The 25,544-nt window shown below is 42.4% G+C and overlaps 1 protein-coding gene across 1 annotated transcript in view; it reads left to right on the top strand.

The window, feature by feature from the left end:
• LOC142589566 (uncharacterized) overlaps nt 1–25,544 on the top strand; it is a 179,693-nt gene that overhangs the window by 15,657 nt on the left and 138,492 nt on the right. The window contains exons 5-6 of the mRNA XM_075701068.1: nt 12,101–12,138; nt 20,302–20,365. Coding sequence (XP_075557183.1) covers nt 12,101–12,138; nt 20,302–20,365 — 102 coding nt within the window. The remainder of the gene's footprint in view (nt 1–12,100; nt 12,139–20,301; nt 20,366–25,544) is intronic.

The following is a 25,544-nucleotide window of genomic DNA, read 5'->3' as shown; positions in this document are numbered from 1 at the left end:
TAATGGCATGACCTTCTCTACTCCCCATTTAAGTGGTAATTGCAAACTTCAAATTCTGGGGCCAAATTTTCGATGTTGTTTTTGTTTGCCAAGAACTGTTTGATTTGACTTGATTTGATTTGTTTGTTTACATCATCAAGACGTTCTCATTGGTCATAATAGATTGTGTAAGCGCAACTGAACGAGAACGTAGAAAGAAACAGATACACAGAGACAGCGCTAATTTCAACCATAGATTTTATTTTCGCACGCATCGATAAATATATACCGTACGATCGGAAACAAACGTGAAAGCAAAAAAAAAAAAAAAAGGAAGCATTCAGTGGTTCAAGTCGATGAATCGCCCACCTGTCCAAGGCATGGTCAAAACATACACGGCAATTGTTATAACTATAAACCGAGGAATCGTGTCTCTTTTTCAGATAGCGACACTGATGGCTTGCTCACGCACCTTTCCTCTAATTTTGCAATTTCATAGGCCTGGACAATTTGCACTGGCCTGCACAATCAATCAATCAATCAATCAATCAATCAATCAATCAATCAATCAATCAATCAATCAATCAATCAATCAATCAATCAATCAATCAATCAATCGTTTTTATTTTATTTTCACCTTGAAAAAGAGGAGACAGGACTAAAAACCGGGGTACAGCTTGACGAGGGTCCTGCCCCCATATAATGTTGACATCAGAGCACTGCAGAACCTCACAAAAATGCGACACTTAAAAAGAAAATAATGTTTGGAACGAAATGCGCTTTCAAGCAAAAAAATACCCGTAAATATACATATTTATATTACAAACATACAAATATTTATAGATGTACATATACATTATGCCCGTATACACACACATACCATATACAGAAGCATATGCACATAGTTCTATATACATATATATACAAGTTCTGCGCTAGCACGCATGCGTGACTATAATGTAAGCGAAACAAAGATCATACACACCACTAGAGGGATATCTGGTGTTACTGACAAACTAGTCTTGTTGCATGGTTTGGATTTCACAAAGTATCACTTCCTTTGGGAGTTTATGAAGTAGAATGGGCATAGTGTATGTTAATGATTGCTTATCGTAATTGGTTCGAGGTGTACGGACATGCCATCCTTCTTTATGCCTAGTATCACGGTTGCTATGCTTTACGTTCAGATCTGCTAGAGAAAACGCAATAGATTAATTAAACTTCAAATGTGACTTGTAGCTCAAAATTGAACGATAATTGTATAGAAAGAATGCAAGTAAAATGTCAAACTTTACGAACAAAGGTTTCGTAGAAAATGAGCAAGGAACATTGGCAATGCATCGCACTGCTCTTTTCTGAAGCAAATGCAATTTCGTGAGGTTTGCCTTGCTAGTGGTGCCCCAAACGAGGTTGCAGTATTGTAAAACTGAAAACACTAGAGCACTGTAAAGTAATATCTTAATTTTCATAGGAAGACAACATTTTGAACGGGCTATTGTTCCCACCTTTTACTGACTTGTAAGGTACCTTTTTGCTGACTTGTTCCACATGATCGTTCCAGCTTAGGTCTTTAGAGAATGTTACACCTAATGTCGAGACCGTTTTAACAATTTCTAAATTATCCGTACCTATTTTCATTTTATTGAACTTCGTAAGTTTTTGCCTCTTTGCATATGCACAACAACTTCTGTCTTGCTGGCATTTAATTGTAAACAGTTTGAATCAGCCCACTCTTTAAAATCTCTTAGCGTTTTGTTCCCTTGAAGCTCTAGTTCAGGCTCCGATGTAGCAGTAACAAACATTACTGTGTCATCTGCATAAGAAATAAAGTTTGCCTGTTCTGACCTTTTTGGCATATCATTTACATAGATTATGAAAAGGAGTGGCCCAATTGAGGATACTCCCTTGCTGCACTCCTACCCTTATAACGTGAATATTGGACTTTTACTTTTCTATCTATATAACGTCACTAGAGTAATCTCGGGGAATTTGGGAATTCGTTGCCGAGATTGTCCCTGCAAACCTAGGTTTGAAAAGCCTTCTATTTTGTGTAGGGCTCATAGCAGGTTGACAAGGTAAATTGTGGAGGCCTATGAAATTGCAAAATTAGAGGAAAGGTGCGTGAGCAAGCCACCAGTGTCGCTATCTGAAAAAGAGATACGATTCCTCGCTTAATTGTTGTAACTATTGCAGCGCCTGTTTTGACCATGCCTTGCACACGTGTACGATTCGTCGACATGCACTACTGAATCTTCTTTTTTTTGCTTTCACGTTTGTTTCCGCTCGTACGTATATATTTAACGATACATACGAAAATAAAATATATAGTTGAAATTAGCGCTGTCTCTGCGTATTTGTTTCTTTCTACGTCCGGGCTCAGTCGCGCTTAGACACTTTATCATGGATTCAAACCAACTAGCCCTCCAACGTATTTTAACCAAGGTAATTGGTCAGCCGCCTTTGCTGATGTGTTCGCTACATCATTGCTTGGTGCCTCCTTGATTGAAGAGGACCTGCATTTTGTAAGTTGAAATGCTTCTCCTTGCAAGGCTTTTTACACATGCCGTGTGACATAAACACTAAGGTACTTAGCCACACTCTGTTCATGTTGAACGACTACCATTTTGTACAATTTGTAAAGTTATGCCATTCGTCGCTCTCGTTAATTAAGCAGGCTTATGTTTAATGAATACTATGGAGAAATTATACTCTACAGTTATTATTAAAGCTTTCCAAGGAATGCGCTGAAGTTAGAACACACATTGAGCATATTGCACACGAATACATCCGTGTGTTTCCAGTGATATGACAATTACGAATAGGGTATCCGCCAGATTTACAGCATCGGTGAAAATTTTAAATGACACAATGGCTTGCATATACACTGATTATTGAAATGGTCTGCCTGTCAGGCATGAAAAAATTAAGTGATTTCTCGTATACGGTGCTTTCCGTACATGAATTTGGTGCACATGGTTTAAGTAACTTAAAATTTGGAAAGCTTAAGAAGATGAAAAAAATTAAACACTTATAATTTCTAGTTAAGTGTCAGATGATGTGAAAAATAGCGGAATCATAAATCAGATGCATGCGCAACCGATGTACCGACTGTACAATTGCAAAGCAATGCCACGGCCACTCAGTGAAGCAACTCATGTGCTGTGTGATTAAGCGGCCATGCCAACGCATGAAAAACTGCCTCTCTGGGACGAACCCAACAACTAGCGGCAGGCAAGCCCGAAAGACATTTGATTTCCCTGGTTTTTTCAGATGTCTTTCTGTCCGTAACTGTTTGCATGTGGCTGGCGCCTCACCATCATCTCGACCTCGATCGGATCTGGATAGCACTTCGCTTAAGCGTGGTTGCGTACGGATGGCTGCGTAAATACGTGTTCAAGAAAGAGGGCCCCATATTTTGCCAGAATTCTTTCTATTTTTCATTCTTCTTGCCGTCATTGGCTTGCGTGAAGCGACGGCCCCACTGACTCACTGTCAAGCTTTGCACCACTTCACTTCTGAACGAAGGCGATTGGTAAAACTTCGGTTTGCAGTTATCACTATCGGCTTCGTTCGCTATCCTTTGCTATCAGCTTCCCCTAATAATCCATCTGGTCCCTTATTCCCAAAAACCTCTTATGCTACAACTGCCATAAGAAGAAATTCCATGTAATAATGATGTCGGACGTATTAGCGAAGGCGATCGACCAATAGCAATGAGTACTGGAGTGAGCGAACCATCCGCGATGCACAGAAATTCAACAAACTGGTGATATGGAACACTTTATTTGGCCCTGCCGACGCGTCAAGGTCGCAAGGTCGACTCTAATTGACAACCTGCAAACAAGAGGCTTTGTACACGCGTCTGTGCAACAAATAATGTTCCCCGAAGTGCCAAGAATGGTATGTAAGGATGTCTCATGCTTTCTACTCGCATGTCTGCGCCACACTGGATTATTTAGCATGGAGTAGCAAATTCCTGAACAGCTAAAGAGCCGCACAGGCGGAACAATATGCCAGTTTCACGATAGGTTTCACTACGCCACCGTTTCCATAAGAAATTATGGTTGTAGTAGTCCATAGCACGTCGAAGGGCAACTATGGTATCAATCATGTTGTGTTTGTACCATGAAAATCCCGTTTGGCCCTCGAGATCAAAAGGCAGAAAATAAAAAGTTCCAGTAATAGTAGAGTTTAGTAGATGCACCACCCAGCCATCTCCCTCTAATTTCCAGAAAAATCTCTGCGATGTTACTGTCCTCGCCATTCCCCTGAATGTTGCTTTCCACCCACGTACAGCACGAAATCGGCGACGGCTACTCATCATGACGCCAATAGGGTGACTGGGCATGCGCTCTGAACTTGGTGAAATCGATATTTGCCGGCTCAGACTGCCAGGCTAGTCTAACTTGTAGCGAACACCTCATGTAACCGACCGACCGACCGACCGACCGACCGACCGACCGACCGACCGACCGACCGACCGACCGACCGACCATTTATACGCGAAAAGCTTTGTGAATACAAATGCGTGGCGACGCTGTCGACGCCATGATGAGAGTATAGTCCTTGCCACTTTAGCGCTGTACTTGGGTTAAATGCAACAATTAGCGGAATCGCGAGGACAATGCCATTGCAGATTTTTCCAGAAAATTCAGTCGTCCCCCACTGGGATTCAAGCTCATGTTATCGCACCGATGTGCACTTGGGAAATGGATGCGCTAACCACTGCGCTGTCGCGAATTTCTTTCTTTAATTGCGTGGAAATATTGCCACAAATGTAAAATAAATATTGCTTGCATGACACTTGATTACAAAAAAAGACCCAATAGACACAGGTTAGACATACAGACACACAATATACTCAAGCGCCGAGGCAAAAAATCTGAATTTCGGCAAACACTCACGAGCATCTAGCAAAGGAAGCTACTCGGGAATCGGTTTGCAGCTGGCAAGAACGCTTCGTACTTGAGCAGCCTCTTTTCCGAAGATAGACCTTGCCGATTGAGGTGGCTTAGCGTATCTGTCGATCATATAATGAAAGCATCCCCAGTGGCATAATTCAACCCCAGGTTTTCATATCCTTTTTCAACGAGAACAACCGAACAACCGAAGTTTGCGTTCCAGGGCACAAATAGCGCTTTTTCATGAAGCAATGTTTTAACAGGCAAGGTGGAATTGCGAAGCTTGAAGACTTCTTTGTCTGCCAGTGACCAACGTGTATTACGACCATGCACAAGTACACCTTGACCGAATAGAGACAAGACGGCTTTTGGTAGATTGGCACACGGGAAGCATTGAGCACGATTTTATTGTTTAACAATGTCCGGTCAACACTGAACAAACTATATAGTGAGAATAGGGCTTTTAGAATAAAAAAAAAGTGCCGACAATTTTTAGACACCCAATAATGGTGATTCTTGAGCATGACGAATGCTAACGAAAAGAAGTGGGAGGCTCCAAGAAAGACGTGTGCGAAAAACAAGGAGAAATTGACGACGGGCCCTTTTAAAGTAAAAGAACTGCGTGATGAACTGGCGCACAAACAAATGCACAAGATGGAGGCCTCCTCTTTCAAGCGGAAGAAAAAGGAGGACTTTTCTCATTGCCTACACTAATGAATTCCAAACAAAACCCAAATCTCCTATGCGATGCCTCTATGTGTAAACGCGAGCAATGCAACGCTTGCAGAGCATAAATAAATTGCGGTACAAGAAACACGTTACAATTGGTGCGAGGTTTCGCGCTCCACGGAGACTATGAAAGTGGTGGTGTCTGCGCATGCATTTCGGAAGCCACATCAAGAAATACTGTAGGGGAGGAGGACGACATCTGGAGAATCGCACAGTTGTTCTTGACCGGATATATAGCGTGTTGCCGTGCAATATTTCGTCATCATGCTTGTGGAAACAGCGTGGATGACACAAAAGAGGCGCACATGACAATGTTGATGATGAGCCTCAGACCTGGCACACACCCACAACGGAGCATGGCCAAGACTCTAGCGATTGTTGTAAACATCAAAAGCATCGACGGCGTCACTGCTAACAACGATTTCGCAACGACAACGACACGCACTTTTTTACACCGTAACTCACGCTGTTCACAGCCGCCAAGCACTGGATATCACTACTACAAATGGACATGAAAAACATTTTCCCTTGAAAACTCGTAGGCGGCACTACAAGATTTCGTTTGTGACATCATTTGTAAAGTTTTCGCTACCGATTTGGATAATATCCAGCCGGGACCATTAAAACGACTCACTGAGCCTGAAAAGGCTCACTGGCCTTTAACGCAGCAACTGTCTCATCACCGGAGCCCTAAACATTGGTTCACAGAAATCCAAAATTTCAAAAAATTATGTAAGGAACCTTCGGTATACAAGTTGCATAAAAAAGGGATAAAGTGCCGCAGAAAGACTGACCTTTAAGGGCCTCAGAAGGGCTGGCCAATATTTCGATAGGTGGACCTATCTTTGTCAGGTCAGACGGGCGGAGACAGCAAACCAAGTTTCGAGTTATTAAATGCAGTGGCAGTAAAAGGCAATGCCGCAATCTCTGTGATAGAACCCGACGATAACGTTAACAATGCGCTCGCTTTATTCCACTCCATCCCGTATCTTTCCTTTGTATTGCTCGGCTGTGTTGTCTACTCGTTGAGAGCTAAATATAGCCCACATGGCTGTAAACTTCGATGCTGTCTTCATGGTATGCTTTAAAGTCGAAGTGAGAACAGCCCTCGCTTTCTTTCGACTACGACACCGATCCTCCGGGGCCCAAGTTCACTGAGCCAATAAGAGCCAGCATGCGCGCGAAGCTGCTTATGCCTGCGGGCGTGGTGCATGTTTGTCAATGGAGAAAAGAAAGAAAAGTGTAACGCGGGAAACGATTCGTAATTGAATTTCACACAGTGAGAAGAATGACGATGAGGGCCGAACGAGTAGGTGGCTTGCTATAGGTGTAGAAAATCAAAGAGACGACTGCTCGAAATATCGTCGCTATAATAACAAGTGCTCGACGTATGTCAGGGAAAAGGAGGAACTCCATGGTAGGGGTTTCTGCGTCGGATGCACGTCGCAGAAGAATGATAATGCCATACGGAGAGACCATTAGGCTGTACGCGGTTATGGATAAATGTCGAAGTCGGTGCTCAGGAACATGGGCCAGCACTTGTTCGAACGCAGATGCGGCGTGGCCATCGCCCCGAACGTCCAATTCCTGCGACGACACCATGCCACGCATCAGTATGCGTAGCGTAGAAATAATTCAGTGGAAATTTAGCCGTAAATGCGAGACAAACGCGTGAGCATTATGTCTGACCTCTTTGAGGTCACGGATACATGGTTGTAACCGCTTTCGTCACCTAGCAAAGTGCTGTTCAGGAGCTCACTCTACACATGTCCTGCTTCTTCGAGGAGCGAAGCAAGGGAACGGACCGCCGTCAGTTGCTCTCTCTCTCTCTCTCTCTCTCTCTCTCTCTATATATATATATATATATATATATATATATATATATATATATATATATATATATATATATATATATGTAATGGGAGAGAGTGAGAGAGAAAGACTTGCCTGAGAAGAAGAAAGGCGGAAACACGTAGGTGCCCGATTTATTCATATCATAGGGAATCCAACAAATAAGGACACCACGGACCAGATAGGGGAAATTACTTGTAATTACTTATTGAATTAAAGAAATGATAAATTGATGACAATGAAGGTGGTTGCAAAAACAACTTGCCGCAGGTGAGGAACGATCCCAGCTCTTCGCAGTACGTGTGCGATGCTCAGCGTAATGCGAAGAGGCAGCATCGTTCCCCACCTGCGGCAAGTTGCTTTTTCATTTCATTAATTTTCAATATATATATATATATATATATATATATATATATATATATATATATATATATATATATATATATATATATATATATATATATATATATATATATATATAATTATGAAAAAGAGTACGACGTACGTTGCATAAGCACAGTATATTTGACTGACGTTTCGACTGGTGGACCAGCCCTTGTCAAAGTAACATGTACATGCATTTGGGCTTCCTTATAAACCCGCGATACACCAGATAAAGTTGTGCGCAATAATAACAACAAGAAAGAACAGCATAAATATAGCGATACCACTGGTGATAGCGATACCACACACCTGGCGCACAGTGCAGAAATGAATCGTTCGTTTACTCAATATTACAATGTAAACCACTTGAAATCAACAATAAATAAAAAATAATACAATAAAAACAAAACATGGAGATAATAAGGCACCTAGCGATAGTACATTCAGGGTGCAGGTGAAGCCCACTGCTCAGTAGTCGTCATAGCGAGCAGGATCAATGAGCAGAGTTTTTATTGGCATGCGTACGGTGGAATACAGTGTCGTGTGCAGACTATGGACATTATGTGACACAGAATTGACGCAACAGCTAAAAAAAAAGACAATAATAATAGAGGGTTCCTGACAGAAATCTGCTCCTCATAGCATACATAAGGCGTCACGGCTAATGTCAAGGATGCTTAGTAGGCAGGCTGGTTAATGTGCCTGTGCTTTCGTTAATGCCAGATGACACGGTGTTGAACTTATAGATTAGGTAAGACTCGCGGACTTCGCGATCGTGATGGAATGAAAGCCAGATTCAAGTATAGTGCCCTGAGTTTTTCGAAAGAATGCCCTGGTAAGCGAACATATATTGTTAATGGAAGGTTACGATGAGTATTGGCATGCGATCTGTCGTTATTAAAGCCTATACGAAACGAGGTTTCTGTTTGGCCAATATACTGTTTTCTGCAAACTGTGCACTCCAGCATGTACACAACATTCGAGGTATCGCTATTAAAAGATCCGCGAAGTTTTAGGGTAATGTCTGAGGACGTACTAATCACTCTGTCTGTGGTTTGCATGTGCACACAAACCTTGCAACGCGCTTTGTTGCCTGGGGCGCAGCCAGACGTTTTGTTGTGCTCATTTAATTTTGAGGATGTTAACATATCGCGGAGGTTCTTACGCCGTCGGTACACGACGCGAGGGGGTTCGGGAAAGATATCGAGAAGATGTTCACGGGAAAGGATATTGTGGTGGCGTTTCAATATAGAAAAGACTTTTGTCGCTGTTGCCGAGAATGTTAGTACAAGATTCGTGGCGTTACGTTTTTCGGGTAAGCGGTTTTCGCTAAGAATATCGGCTCTGTTTATTAATCTGCTCGGCATATGGCGTCGTCAATTAACTTTGACGGATACAGCCGTTTAACGAGAGCACTTTTGAGTTGTTCGCAATTAGAAATGAGATCTTTGCGATCCGAACACAATCGCTTGAAGCGGTGAGCCTGACTGTAGGAGATACCGGTTTTGCAATGTCGCACATGGCTACTCCGGAAATGTAGAAGCTGGTTTCTATTAGTAGGTTTGCGATAAAGTTTTGTCAATACTTTACCTTGCGATAGCGTAACTGTGACGTCCAGACAGTTGACCGAAGTTGACGAGTAATTGTGCGAAAATTTGACTGAAGGGTGAAAGTGATTGAACCCTTCTATGAACTTTAACAAGCTAGCTTCTCCGTGAGGCCAAATTAAGAAGATATGGTCAATAAAGCGCCTATAAAGGAAAGATTGCAGGTTAGTACTGAATAAAAAATCATTTTCTAGAACACCTATTGCACCCACTGTTGCGTCAATTCTATGTCACATAATGTCCATAGTCTGCATACGACACTGTATTCCACCGTACGCATGCCAATAAAAACCCTGCTCATTGATCCTGCTCGCTATGACGACTACTGAGCAGTGGGCTTCACCTGCACCCTGAATGTACAATCGCGCGGTGCCTTATTATTTCCATGTTTCTTTTTGTTGTATTATTTTGTTATTGTTGATTTCAAGTGGTTTACATTGTAATATTGAGTAAACGAACGATTCATTTCTGCACTGTTCGCCACGTGTGTGGTATCGCTATCACCAGTGGTATCGCTATATTTATGCTGTTCTTTCTTGTTGTTATTATTGCGCACAACTTTATCTGGTGTATCGCGGGTTTATAAGGAAGCCCAAATGCATGTACATGTTACTTTGACAAAGGCTGGTCCACCAGTCTAAATGTCAGTTAAATATACTGTGCTTATTCCCTCCCCCCCCCCATCGTACGTCGTACTCTTTTTCTTCATGTTACTACCGGGGCCAGCGTGAATTCCTCAGCCATATATATATATATATATATATATATATATATATATATATATATATATATATATATATATATATATATATATATATATATATATATATATCATCAGCCTGTTTTATGTCCACTGCAGGACGAAGGCCTCTCCCTGCAATCTCCAATTACCCATGTCCTGCACCAACTGATTCCAACTAGCGCCCGCGAATTTCCTAATTCCATCGCTTCAGCTAGTCTTCTGCCGTCCTCGACTGCGTTTCCCTTCTCTTGGTGCCCATTCTGTAACGCTAATGGTCCAACGGTTATCTAACCGGAGTATTACATCACCTGCTCCGCTCTATCTTTTTCTCTTGATGTTAATCAGAATAACGTCTATACCCGTTTGCTCTCTGATCCAAACCGTTCTCTTTCTGTCTCTTAACGTTATGCCTAGCAAGCTTCGTTCCATCACTCTTTGAGCGGTCCTTAACTTGTTCTCCAGCTTCTTTGTCAGTCTCCAAGTCTCTGCCCCATATGTCAGCATTGGTGAAATGCACTGATTGTACACCTTCCTTTTCAATGATAATGGTAAGCTTCTAGACAGGAGCTGACAATGTATGCCGTATGCGATCCAACCCATTTTTATTGTTCTGTAAATTTCCCTCTCATGATCAGGGTTCCCTGTGATTAATTGACCTAGGTAAACGTACTCCTTCACACACTCTAGAGGCTGACTGGCGGTCCTGAACTCTTGTTTCTTTGCCCGGCTATTAATTATTATCTTTGTCTTCTGCATATTAATCTTCAACCCCATTCTTACACTCTCTCTGTTAAGGCCTCACTCATTTGTTGTAACTCGTCTGCATTGTTGCTGAATAGAACAATGTCATCGGCAAACCGAAGGTTGCTGAGGTATCCGCCGTCGATCCTTACTCCTAAGCCTTCCCAGTTTAATAGCTCGAATACTTCTTCGAAGCACGCAGTGAATAACATCGGAGAGGTTGTGTCTCCCTGTCTGACCCCCTTTTTTTATAGCTATCCTCCTGCTTCTCTTGTGTAGAATTCCGGTAGCTGTGGAACCGCTGTACATATGTTCCAAGGTATTTACGTAAGCGTTCTGTACTCCTTCATTATGTAATGCCTCTATGACTGCTGCTATCTCTACTGAATCAAATGCTTTTTAGTAATCTATGAAAGCCATATAGAGAGGCTTATTGTACTCTGCGGATTTCTGAATAATCTGATTAATGACATGGGTGTGGTCTATTGTAGAGTACCCCTTCCTGAAGCCAGCCTGTTCTCTTGGTTGACTAAAGTCCAAAATTGCTCTTATTTTATTCGAGATTATTTTGGTGGATATATTATATAATACTGGGAATAAGCTAATGGGCCTATAGTTTTTCAATTGTTTAACGTCTCCATTGTTTTATTAGTTTAATGTTTGCATATATATATATATATATATATATATATATATATATATATATATATATATATATATATATATATATATGCATTCATTCAGAACCACGCTCTTCTAAGCTCTCCAATCCTCTATTTCCATGACATGACCGGCTTCGCACCCACGCTTCTTTCCAGTTTGACACTCCTAATGTTAACGCAATTAGAAAAGCAAATGAATAGGATGGCTGGTAAGTATTACTGGTAATGCGAGAAATCAGGGGACGTGTTCTCGGTCGGTCGCTTCCAGCTATATCACTTTCAGTGCGCATTTATCGGCTGGTTCAGCGAAACCGGATGAGTTGATTGGCTGGTTAAGCAATACGTGAGGCGAAGGTGATAGTATCGCCAAAAGTGATTGTCCGAGAATACCCTGTGATGTTAATTTCTGTAGCGTGAAGCACTGAGGTGCAGAACGTAAAAGAATGTATTGCCCGTTTGCACTTGCTTAAGGTTCTGAAAATTCAATTTTTTTTTGTTCTTCAGATATACGAGTGGTCGAGCTGGCAGACTACAACATCCAAGTATGTATTCACCCCGATTAAATTTATCCCTCGTAAACTTGTGTTGACGCACTGCGCACCGCGTGGGCCGTTTCTTCGCGCGTTAATAAGCGCCCAACTGCCGTCAACCGGAAGAGTGTTATTCGCTTCGCTAGCTGCGCGTTACTAAGGTCCCCGTCAATCGATGAACTGTTGGCGTTGTATACGCATAATGAAGCAGTGTAATTTCTCGGGAATAGTCCATCTCATCCAAAACGTGGAAGTACGGTGGCGAAGACAACGATGCGCAGGTGTTCACGGATTTAGCAAACGGCCGGGGCTACCGGGGGACAGCGCTGACGCCGTGAGCGAAGTGAACCGAGGAAATCGACAAAATAGTAACGCTAAAAACCTGATTTGTTGTGAACGCCCACGCTTTCAAAGTCTCCAATAATGACAACACGTCGATCTTCGCAATCTTGTCTTCAATTTTGCTCATGTTTTGATATATTGATGAAGAAACTTGATCTTGATTGCATTCAGGGAATAGCTTCCGGACTATTTAAAACATACCTAACGAACTGTTATCAATATGTATATACAAACAGTGCCTCTTCTGATAAAATCAAAATAACGAGTCAAACAGGGGTAAATTTTAGGACATACGCTCTTTCTTAATTGCATAAATGACATTGTAACAATACCGGGTATCCTAGAGTTAACGATATACGCCGATGACCCGAATGTCTTCCTTATAGGTAGGTAAATATAAGCCTCGAGGAATCGGCAAACATATACATAGCGAACTTGTTAGGCTGGTAACAAACGAATGCTTTATTCTTAAGCAATCACAAATCAAATGCGTAATTTTCAAATCAATGAACAAACGTGGCAACAATCATACTAAAATATTTTAATGCGAAATCATTATACGCCATATTACGTGAAAATCCTGCGTTGTAGCCGGCGCCGTGACCGAATGATAGTACCACAAATGGCCATAGGAAAGAGTAAGAACACCTCAAACAATAATTGGATTGACGTCAAATTTCTTAAGGAGGTTCTTGTAGGCAAAGAAAACTAATGCCCTTGAAAAGACTATTGCGTAAATTGCTGTGTGGCTGGGAATAGAATCCGCGGTGCGAGACGAGCACGCTTCCCCGACGCCGTGGCTGCTACACGGCTATGTGCGTGCATCATTGCGTACGTCACGTCGCAGCCACCTGGCTGACTGAACGTGAGGCGGTGAGGCCTAGTGCGTGTGTCATTGAACACGTGGCGGCGCAGCCAATTGGTGGCGCCACAGCATGAGTGTGTGAGTGTTTAAAATAGAATGCATTAATGTCAAATTGAACGCCGCTGAGAGATCCTTCAAATTATCAACTTCTCGCGGGCAAGCAAGCGCGTTTTCATTTGGCCTTACCGAGGCGTAGTTAGAACGCAGGCGAGAGCTAGCACTGGCTAGGAACGCGCGAAAAAAAAAAATTAACCAAAGCGACTATAATGCTTTCACATTCCCACACATAAGCAGTCTTGAGCGTTTCTGGCAAATTTTTCTTTTTAGAGCGCAGCTCTTAGGCGCCCGTTCCTGCGGCGATTGTCGGCGTCGGCGGCGTAAACGAGCCAACGAGCACAGCGAATTAAAGATGAAAAAGTGGACATGGAGAGGGAGATGGAAGACTCGAGTCGAGAACGGTGGCGACCAATGAGAGCAGCCCCTTCAGTGATGTGCGCGCGGGAAACTGGTGTGATGCGGACCAGCCTGACCACTCGATGCGTACTCGTATCGACCATGCACTGCTCGTTTCGTACTATCGTCTGCTCGCGTCATTTCTCGCTCGCGCTTGTTTAGTTTGCTCGGTTTGGTCTCGTTCATGCTTGTTTCCATTGTCAAGGTTTGCGTTTGTTTTGTAATCTGATTGTATGCGCGACGCGCATTGTGTGGTACTTTCTGCAAGTCACGCGGCGCCAGCGATTACAGTGTAGCCTTTGACGATTCAAGTTTAAAAGCCGACGCGCTTGACCCGCAGATCAGATTTTTGACGATTGCCGACTCTGCTACGTGTCTCTCAAGTTCTGTGCCTCAGTATATCGCGAAATGAAAACACGTATACAGCGCGCTGAAATGTCACATTAGTATCATAATCGTTGCGAATTTTTTTGAAGGCATTTTCTTAGAGTAAGCAGCTGAACTAAATTTCTTCGGAGTATGGTTTGCTCCTTTGCATGCCCTTCTTATCAATTAATTAATTAAATAATTAATTAATAATTAATTACTCATTTTTTTCGGAAAGAGAGAAGGAGCAAGGGCGAAAAGCTCGCAAGCTTCACAGAGGTCCTGCCCTCTTTTTAACTTGTCAACACAGCAGGCCAACAACAAAACATAACTTTTCACACAAACAAACATTGGAGCGAGAAGAGAATAGAAAACACTAGGCAAGAAACATCGCTATTCATTGTAGCACAAAAAAAAAATTTCGACATGCTATTTTGAAGAAAAAAAAATATAATGATAGATGTATGCGGTTTCGTCACATAAACTTGTTCAGAAAAAATTGTTTAATAACAATATTTGAATGCTCAAAAGGGTGCAACATTTCTTGGTTTAACTTACAACATTGACAGAGTATAAGAGCTAGATTGTTCAGTGTAATATGCTCTAGGTGCCGGAACTAACCATATTTATAATATTTAAAAACAGCGCTAAAGACGTACACAGGACCACAGAATAGAGAATGGGACACACACGGCAGTGGGGAGGTGGGGGGGGGGGCACTTACAACTGCGTTTATTCAAAAAAAAAAAAAACACGATGGCTTTTTGAAGCCTTAGATCAAGCGTTCGCGCATGCTCGATGTGAATAAAAGCACTTGATTTTCCCAAAGCATTGCCTCGTTGTCGCGGGTCAGATTAACACTGTTGTTCACCCTGTTCAACAGGCCCATTTCCTTTCAAGATAAGGCTACAGAAGGCCGACTAACACAACCACTACCTTTTCTCATTATGTGAAATGCTTCCGCTACTTCCCGTCTTGAGATTTTCTTCGCGGCGAAGACGCACAAACCTGAACTCCCCTTCACGGCAATCGTGTCAGAGTACCATGCTTGGCAGATAGTTGTTTCTACGCACTTAAAGAAACATCTGTCGACGCTTAACATGGCAGACCCGTTCCTAGTTCCTAATTTGGAGGATATCATAAAGTTCCTAATGAAGGATAACCCAGGAGCATGTTCCGGTTTCAGCGTGGACGTAGAAGACTTGTTATTTTCATTTCCACATAACACGCTCCTGCAGTACGTTCAGGAAAGCATTGAGGAGGAAAATGATGAGTGTGTATTTCAAAGTGAATCAGGAATTAACACTGGATCCTTTCTAGAACTCCTGTCTTTCTACCTCAACAATACGTACGTTGTGTGGGAAGGTCAAAGGTCAAACATACATGCAAAAGTCTAGTGTGTGTATAGTTGCCAAAGTAGCCCCAGTCCTAAGTAATATTGTTCTTAGCCGTGTTGACAAAAAAGTGGAGAAACACTTGGCTGGTGATTTTATAGCATATTTAGGTACGTAGATGATTTTCTTGTGCTCGTGGAATCCATCGAACCTGAAAGTGGATGACATGCTATTGATGTTCTTTAAACAAAAATGTTCCGGACTCAAATTCACGCATGAGGTCCCAAAAGATAGCATACTGCAATACTTAGATTAGAAGCTAACCTTTGAACAAGACTATCTGTTTTGGCAGTACTCCCCCAGAAGCGAGAAGCCCCGGCTGAACAACACGTCATGCCACTAAAAACTTGGAAAAAATGGGATGGGAAAATATGACCGGCCGCATGGGTATGGCACTCAAGAAGTCTTGTCGTCATAAGATGAGTAGTTGTCTCGAGGCACAGCTACATAGGTGCAGGGAGGCCGGTCTCAAGGACTCGGTCCTGGTCTCATATGAAGGCAAAATACTCAGGAAGTTAAAGCCCTCCAAACGCGACTTGGAGCAGCGTAGTAGCCGGGTTCAAAGGAGTAAAAAAGTAGCGGTAATGCCCTACGTCCACTCTCTCACACAGATTTTAAAAAGTAGAGCAAGATATGCTGTCAAAGTTTTGTTTTCAGCTTCTAATAAAGTTGGTAAGGTGTGAGCAGCCGTCCAAAGAAAGAGAGAAGGAATAGGAAAGAACACAGGCTCTAAAATAAACCATGGAAAAAAGCCTGTGCCCTGTAAGATTGCTGTTGTTTACCAAATCCCTTTGTTCTGCGGCCTGACGCATATAGGGCAGACAGGCCGATGCATTAATATGAGGCTGTTGGAGCAAAAGAATTCTTTAGACAAGAAATCTACAAACCTGGAAAAGCACTATTTTGAATGAGAGTGTAAACCGTTCTTTGGTGACACAAAAATCCTTTTTGTGCACACTGATAGCATTACAAGGGAAGTGGCGGGAGCACTTCACATAATGAGAAAAGGTAGTGGGTTAGTCAGGCTTCTGTAACTTTATCTTGGAATGAAATTGGCCTGTTGAACAGCAGTGAACAATGGTGCTAATCTGACCCGCGAATACGAGCAATGTTTTGGGAATGACAAGTGCTTTTATTCACATCGAGCTTGCGCGCCCGCTTGATGCAACGCTTCAAAAAGCCATCGTGTTTTTTCAATAAACGCAGTTCTAAGTTCAGCGCCGTGTGTGTCCCATCCTCTATTCTGTTGTCCGGTGTACGCCTTTAGCCCAATCTGCCGTTCTTCTTAACCATATTTCTTTATGTCGAGTCTGCGGAATATGAGTGTTTGTTGCAAGTTCTGCGAGATGACCGATATAGTTTTCATCACTTCGTGAAGAAGATTTGAAACTTATTAAAGGTCTGTAAATGTATAAAGAAGAGACTGGTGAGATTTCATATTTAGAAACGAGGTCACGTGTTGGGAAACAGTAAGGCCCACTAACAATGCATCTCACAACTCTTTTTTGAAGAAGGTGTAACTTGGAGAAATGAGTGATATTCGTAGTACTCGAAACGGTGCTTCAATATTGCAAGAGATAGATAATTAACCAGTTATAAACCAGCAGCATAACTTTAACAGGAAGAATAGCGCTCAAGCGTGACATAGCATTGACTGCTGAAAATATTTTTGATCTCATATGATCAACATGTTCATTCCAAGTCAAGTGCTTAGAAAATATGACGTCAAGGATTTTGACAGAATCTACTATCTCTACAAGATCATGGCTTAAGAATACATTGAGCGGCCTCGATGCTACCTTCACTTTTAGAAAGCATAATACTATTCTTCTCTTTTTAGAATTAGTGTTGAGACTGTTTGCTTTCACTCATGTTTTTAATGCATCTGGTGCTCTACTAGGTTTCTCTTCGATAATACTTTCGGATTTCCCGGATATGAACACTGAAGTGTCATCAGCGTAAGACAAAAATTTACTGTCAGCTGCACAATGCACATATCATTTAAATATATTAAAAATAAAAGCGGCCACAAAATGCTTCCCTGATGGACTCCTGCACTAATGCTTTGTGTTTAAGACTGTAAACTTTTAAAATCTACATGTTGCGTTCTCTGTGAGAGGCAGGATTTCATAAGGTCTCTTGCTTTACCGCGGACACCGTAGCATTACAGTTTATATATCAGAATTCTGTGCTTCATTAAATCAAAGGCTTTGGTAAAAACTATTTGCAGTCTTGCAACTGTCTCTTTGCTTTGAAATTTTCTATTATTATTTCTGATTGAGGCACTAGTGCTGTTTCCGTTGATAGATTATTTCGAAAAGTGTGCCGGAAATCAAGGAGGTTTCGTTCATTAAAAATGTGTAGTATCCTACCATGCATTAATTTCTCTATGCCTTTTGAGAATACTGGTAGCATAGGTATATGGTGATAGTTACTAACCAAGCTTTTGTCACTACTTTTAAACACCGGTATCCTTCGAGCAATTTGTAATGCCTTTTGAAAAACAGCGGTAGATAATATCAGATTTAAACGTGTGTAATAACCGGGGATATGAAATGAAGAACATGTTTAATGGGCGCTATCTCAAGGCCGCTTGCGTCTACTGACTTGCTTTTTTATAGCATTCATGCACGAGAAAACTTCTACGCAGTTGGTGGCAGTAAAGTGATGTTGGGCTGCTGCGTCCTTTCAAGAATTGAATATAATCTTGGTCACTGTTTATCTGACTCTGAAGAACCTGTTCAATAAAATAGTTGTTAAAAGCGTAGCTAAGCAAGTGACCAGAACCAATGTTAGTGAAGCAGCTCAGCATTGTAGGACTCCTTTGGCATTCTGTATCTTGTTTACTAGCATGGTTTGTGATGTTGAATGATATCACAGTATTGCACATTGTTTGCTTTTGTACTTAGAATGGTTTGCTACTATATACAAATGATGTCCTTGTTGTGGTTGTTAGATTTTACTTTTTGTGATTTGCTGTTTATGTAGAATACTAGTACAACACTTCATCCATATTTACCTTTCTATTTCTTTACTACGATATGCGTATTTGTCTTGTTTGTAGATTGTTTTGAGCTGTTTTTGTTCACATTTGTCCGAGCTACTCTGTACTTGTGATGTACAGCTCTGGCCTTTGTAAAGGGGGACGAGGCCCTCTCAGGCCGTAGGTGCCTTCAGCCACTATCCCGCTCTCAGGCACTGTCTGAGAAATAAACAAATAAAAATAATGTGCGACAGAAAACGTACGTTATACAGAATGCGTATCGGTGCAGTGTTCCTGTGGCTTGAAGCAGTGGGTGCGAATTCACAAAGCTTTTTGTTCGAAAGTGCTCTTTGCCATTGATCAGTATGCGCCTTCGTTAACAAATTTTGTCCAGCATCAGGATTGGCTTGCGCTTTCACTTACGAATAGCTTTAGCGTAAGAAGGTCATTGGAAATACGTAGCGCCTGGTCACATATTAAAAAAATATACCCCATGCTAGAATTAATCGCCAGAATATGTCCACCATCAGCTAATGCTGATGGTGGACATATCAATTAGCGAAGGCGGCTGGCCAATGTCAAATAGCACTTACCGACAAAAAGATTGGATAATTCGGCCCCTGGTTTCTAATTCAATAGTATTCAGGCTCAAATCCTAGGAACGCCGAGTAATGTCAAAATTTTTGGTATGCGGAATCATGTGCTGATGCACGCTCTATGGGGAATTTCCGAACATTGCTTCATATAAAATTTGAAATGCAATTAAAGGGAGCTGCTGCTAGTGAGCAAGCAGGCCTGCCGGTGCCAAACTTTCTTGAAATACGAAATATGCCATGGCAACGGTGAGCAATTGCTCTGTATACTGCGTATTACGGAAGGGCTGTGGAAAAAAAAACGGATGCATCTGTTACCTGAATGCGAATGCCATTGCTCCTACAAGGCGGACTGATGGTGCTATTTTCTTCCTCCGGTGAGGCTGGGATTTTCAGAAGAAGGTGATCGCAAAATTGAGCTGTGAGAAACGAACGTATCGTAACTGGTTCAACATTGAAGCGGACGGGCAGGAATGAGTCGCTTTTTAACTGTCTATCATTAGTGCTCCCCGCTGATTAGATGAGGAAAGAAGCGACAGCTTCGTTAGGATTTTGACATTGCCTCCAAAAGCTGTAGCTCCGTAACTATAGTGTGTGTGGAGTGTCCATAAAAAAGAAAACAAAGCAAAATAAAACAAAGCAAAGAGCAACGTTTAGACAGATAGAATGACACACGTGCACTCTGTTTTTATGGCTATCTGCCTGACGCTTTGTAGGTCATGGACTGCTCTTTCACGATCCATGTTTATTTCTGTGCGCGCTGTACTAAGAAAAATCCCTCTAGAGACGTTTTTCTCCGTACAGTTGTGTCCGAATAGTCACTTGATTCGTTATTGATATGTGCAAGAGGTCCTCGATGTAACTCACAACACCCACTGTGATAACATTTACGTAGTGGCGATACTGCTTTAAGAAAAAGCAGGGTTCGTATTCACAAAAAAAAGTTCTTACAATAAAACGGTTAGTTAGAGCGTCTGTGAGCCCATTGCGATGTGAGACATATTGCCAAGGAAGTCAGCCAATGGCAAAGAGCACTACGAACAAGAAGCTTTATGAATGCAAACACAGACGTTTTCTTTTCAAACATGTAAACACTATTTACAGAGGACTTGTTAAATTCCGAACAGTTTGTTGGATTTCTATTCAGGGCATTTGCTGTATACTTTCTGAACTGTGCAGGAAATCGCGTCAGTTTTTCCGTTCCGGTTGGTACCCTGTGGGAAACAAGGAAGGCGACTCCGCGGTACGTGTGCGCAAGCGAACATTTCGCGCCGCGCACAACGTGCAAGTGGCGCACAACTACCGCAGCTGCGCTCGAAAACACCTGAGCGTGCGCGCTGCAGTCACGATGCCGCGCCTGCCTTCCGGAATGCGCCTGCGCTTGTCCCTTGTCGCACGGTGCAGCACTGCAGCCCGACGCCGGCGATGCGTCATCTCAGCATGTTTGTGCGAGAATTCGTTCAGGGCCAGTTCGCTGTCTGCGTTGATGCGCGCTCATGTCGGCGGTGTTCACGTACACGGTGTCACAGAGTACAGACGATTTCGTACCCTGATGGTTGGCTTCACCGGCCAAAAATTATTAGAGAAGTCTTGGTTGGTCGAGTCAATGTTGATCATTAAATAATGCATTTTTTTTTCAATATCTGGTCACAGTACAATTTGACTGTACGTATGCGCGAATTTGCTTACCAAAATGTCTGGGGAAAGCGCTACGAGACGGTGGCGTGGTAAGCAGCAACCAAGGACCTGGCTGAGCTGCCTGTTCATTGACTTAGCAGCTGACCTAAACTGTTGGGCAAATAAACCGAAGATCACCGTGAAGTTGTGCTTCTTATTTTTCTAAATAAGTTGGGCTCATTGAAGAGTTCGCCACTATATATATATATATATATATATATATATATATATATATATATATATATATATATATATATAGAGAGAGAGAGAGAGAGAGAGAGAGAGAGAGAGCAACTGGGATTCTGCCATTCAATGCGGTGGACCTTATAGATGGCGAGTAGCCGTCGCAGTGCATTCGGTCATTAACTAAAATAGGTAATTAACTTATTTAAATACTAATATTAAGCCCCAGGCTGCAATAGAAATATACATTGCGGGAAGACGCTCCAGAGTCTAGAGCAATTCACGAGATTTTAAAACCGCGATCCATGATTGTTGAGACATTCGTCGATGAATATTCTCCTTTTCCCGCTTCGAACCCAAACAAGCGTCTGGTTACGGCCATGTCCGGTCGCAAATATAATGTGCATGTTACAAATGAATGAATTGTATGGTGCTCGTTGGTTTCAAACCTGCACCCTTCTGTATCCATTACGCAAAATGTCAGTGCTTTGAACACAGGATCGACTTGTTTTCCTTCGCGAATACTATTTTGTGATGAAGCTCATGAATAGCTGAATCCTCTGGTAAACTCTCGCGCGATTTACGAATAAGAATAACAAAAAAGGGAGACTTCGTTAGGAGCTTATACGTTTCTCAGACAGTTCCATCTCAATGGTTGACTTCCTAGCCACGTGTTTCCACAGTTTCTACAAGACCATGCGTGAGATGACGGCACTAAGACAATGGAACTCGTGTGGCTCGGTCACCGCCACTATTCGTCTTAGAGCGCTGCACAGGCCGATATTTTTTTGGCCCGTGCCCAACCCCAGTCCGTGGCTTAAAGCTCCGGCCTACGGGAAAAACTTAGTCTATACATGCCTTAAAACTGCCATTGCCTGGCGGTGTATTTTAAGGTGTGCACTAAAACTACATAAAGTGACAATAAAACATTACGAAGAACTTTTTCTACAAGGCATGTGTACAGTTAACCTGAAAAGACCGTCAGAAGCAAAACCTGGGTTAAACGTTTCTGGCAAGGCATTTTATTGTACATAAGTGTATAGAACTCTTGTGTAAGCTTATGTTGTGAACAGCATTAATTAAACGCACTAGTAAAATACGTGACAACTTCGCTGTAGACGGCGAAGCACTGACAGCCATAAGGAGGTTTAACATTGCGCTCGACCTCCTCGCACGCTGTTCTAGTAATACGTGCATGGCGCTACGAGCACGCGAGACTACTGGTGCTGTGCAACAGGAACAGTTCTCTGCCACGTCACTACGCTGTAGCGCGAGGAACGTTGGCAACGACGTTACTGGCGTCGCGCCTCGACGGGGCACGAGACAGACGGGAAACTGGGAAAAGCTTTCGCTGTTTGACAGGGCCAAATTTAGCTTGGCGTTTACTATTCTTTCCACCCAGACCAGTGTACATGTATGCACCATGTGTGGTAGGCGTACAACTCAGTAGGCAACCCTCGCGGCAGCTGTAGAAGCCAGAACGCTGCCTGGCAACGGCATCGCCGATGAAGTGGAACGCGAGGTTGATTCATTTTGTATCACAGTTTGGAACCCGGTGGAGAATGAGCTAGCGTAGTCCGATATCCTGCGTGGGGCTGACTTGGTTTCGACGTTCTTGCAGCTAAACTCAACCCTCCATGCCTGCGCTATGGAGGCGCGTCGATACTGTGACAGCACAATGGCGGTGGCGCGAGCTCAATAAAATGACTATTGTAAATAGTTCTCACAGCAAGAAAAAGCTTCAAATTTATTAGATGCAAAAGCAGCTGCATTTCTAACGTGCATATTCTGATTTGGGCACGAAAACAGTTAAAGTGGGAAATTGGTTGCCATACCAACACTTCGGAGCCTACGATGAAACAATTCTTAGGCATAAATTTAAGGTATGACGAAACTTTGTAGAAAAAAAAAAGCACTGTGGGTCTCCATTCCTTTGTTGGGAAGACAGTATTAACGCTGTTTGTCTGGTTAAAGCTATGAAAAAATATTTCCTAACTTCATAATAATTTTTTAAAGTGCTAAATTTGCCCCTTATGCCAGCATTTCTACGTTTGAAACCGAATGCTGTATGCCATTGTGCTCAGGTAGTTGTGCAGGGTGTCTATGAGCTGTACAATGAACGAGAATAAAAACAATGCGATACGTGCTTGGGGAAATATCGGTCGAAAACTAAAAACACAAAGAAAACGGACTTTTTGAAAGCCTATGATCAGAGATAACGGGTCATAAAGTCTTGTGAGCAGAATTTGATAATCCTAGTTCATTAAACGCCCTGGTATGTAATAAACCAGCGCACAACGCTTCCAGAGAAAATCTCGATTGGGCAAATTTTTGTCAGTGATAGCGCAGCAGGAACTGAACACATCCACATTTCCAGAAAACAAGGTTAAAGACTATAAGTTTCGATATCACCAAGCATGGTGTACACTACAAGTTACCTTGTAACCTTTGAACGGTACAACATAGAAACATGAATTATTTTGCAATATGTATAGTAGTGTGTGGGGTAGCATCAAACATAAATGTAAGAAATGTAATTTTTTGGTGAAAATTGGTATTTTAAGGTGTCCTCATACCTTAAGGCTCACAAAAAACATATTGCGAATATTTTTAAAGCGAGAGTTGTCTATGTGTACTGTGGTGATCATAAAGCAATCGTCAATTCTGGGCAATAAAAAAAAAACTGGTGAAATGACGCAATTGCAATAAGATGATTGGAACGAAAGCGAAGAAATAGCGCAATCCCAAAAAGCCGTAACCATCTGACGTATCAAGAGCGTTTGTCTCATAATTATTGCTTTCATGAGAACCAAGCTTCTTTTTGTCGTAGCAAAGAAACGAAAGGGATAAGAAAGCTTTTTACAGGAAGAAAACAAATTAAAAGAATTGCAATTCTTTTTTATTTTGTTTACCAAGGTAATTAAGAGCCAGTTTTCCAACTTGTCCCCTGAGCTTAGCACCGAAAGCTGCGAATCTATGCACAGCGCCCGCGTGTGTTGGAAGGTCCAACGAAGGCTATTCCGTGAACGCGTCCAGGCTCGGCCAGCACCCACGACTACTAGCCCGAGCCCGGCTCAGGCCCGAGTGCATGAGGTCCGGTCCCAGCCCATGCACGCAAAAATTTCTTTGCGGCGTTGGTGTTTGTTAGCGTGGTCGTGATTCACACACGACTGTTAACACATGTACCTATTAATCAGATCGTGGTTTTACCATAAAAAACCACAGAGTTGAAATATTTAATCGACGGCTAACATCGTGTCCGCTAGCGAAATTTAATATCTCTGCTTGTAAGGTTCTCTGCGATATTGGGCTCTTTATTGATATTTTGTCCATAAATACTGCATAAATAGCTGATCGCCGTTGATTATTTTGCGCATGTAAGTGCATAGCAGAAATGTAATTTTTTCTTAGAAAACTTTGTCATGTAGTGCTTCGTACAGGTGACGCGGCACTGTCGGCGTGATATTTTCAGCTCAAGTGAAGACGCATTTGAGAATAGTATTTTGGCAAGTAATACACGGCTGTTTTGATAATCAATGTAGAGTTATTATTGGGCAAGTGCTTCCGATCTCTCATGGAAAACTCAGTGGAAGTACTTGTCCACCTTATCGCGCGTAACATTTTTTCGTCATTGGCCGCCATTTCTTCTGCAATATTGTTCGAAGTTACAATTGGCCGCCACCCGTTTTGCGAACCGTTTTTGCGTATAAATGATTTTGTGATGACTCGTAAGATTATTGCAACACAGTGGAGCTCAAATTATTTCAAAACTTTGCGTCTTGGTTCCCTTGACCCATCTCTGCAGCTTAGACTTCCTCGAGTGTAGCTACAATTGAAGTAAACAGTCCAGTATTGTCTGTGGATCGATGTGGCGTTCACGAATGCATCGACATAGTTTCGCATCGGCATGCATGGGAGGCAATGTTGCTCATAAAGTATGCATCTGCGACTGCCCCGCTGTTCTGCGAACGAAAGGTGTCAGCTTTCTGAATGAGGAGTTATAGGCTTCTGGCCCTGACAGACGTCTGCACAGCAGGCTCTATGAGCCATGTTCTCTTTCTTGAATAGGACACGCTTACGTGGAGGGTTATGACCACGCGCCGTGGTGTAACTCTCTTGTTTCCTTATTTCTTTATCTTTTCGCCCCTCTATTTCCCCTCCACCGCAGAGGTTTGCACAGATTACTTACCTTGGTAATCTCCGTACATTTCCTTTTTTTATCACAATTTACGCAGCGTTATTTCAGATCACCATTCGGCGGATACCTAACTCGCACGACAAATATCCCTAGACCAGACGAAGCAATGAAGGTTTCTCGCATGGATGCTGAACGCATAGGCCTTGCCCATTTTCCACAACAATTTTCAGCATCTATTTTATCATACCTTTAAGGGGACCCAAAGTTAGGGAACGGTATGCGCCGAGTTTACAGAAGAAGACAAAGAAAGCACAGACAAAAGCAAAAGGAGCAAGAAGGAACTCAAAGTTTGCGTTTTTGGGCACCCTAAATTGATTGAAAATGCTACTTCTAAAGCACGATTGTTGCGCGATTCTCAATATTT

The sequence above is a fragment of the Dermacentor variabilis genome, chromosome 1 (assembly GCF_050947875.1).
Source record: "Dermacentor variabilis isolate Ectoservices chromosome 1, ASM5094787v1, whole genome shotgun sequence".
Classification (NCBI taxonomy): Eukaryota; Metazoa; Arthropoda; class Arachnida; order Ixodida; family Ixodidae; genus Dermacentor; species Dermacentor variabilis.
Note: the sequence above shows the minus strand (reverse complement) of the source record. Positions and strands in the feature narration are given on the sequence as shown.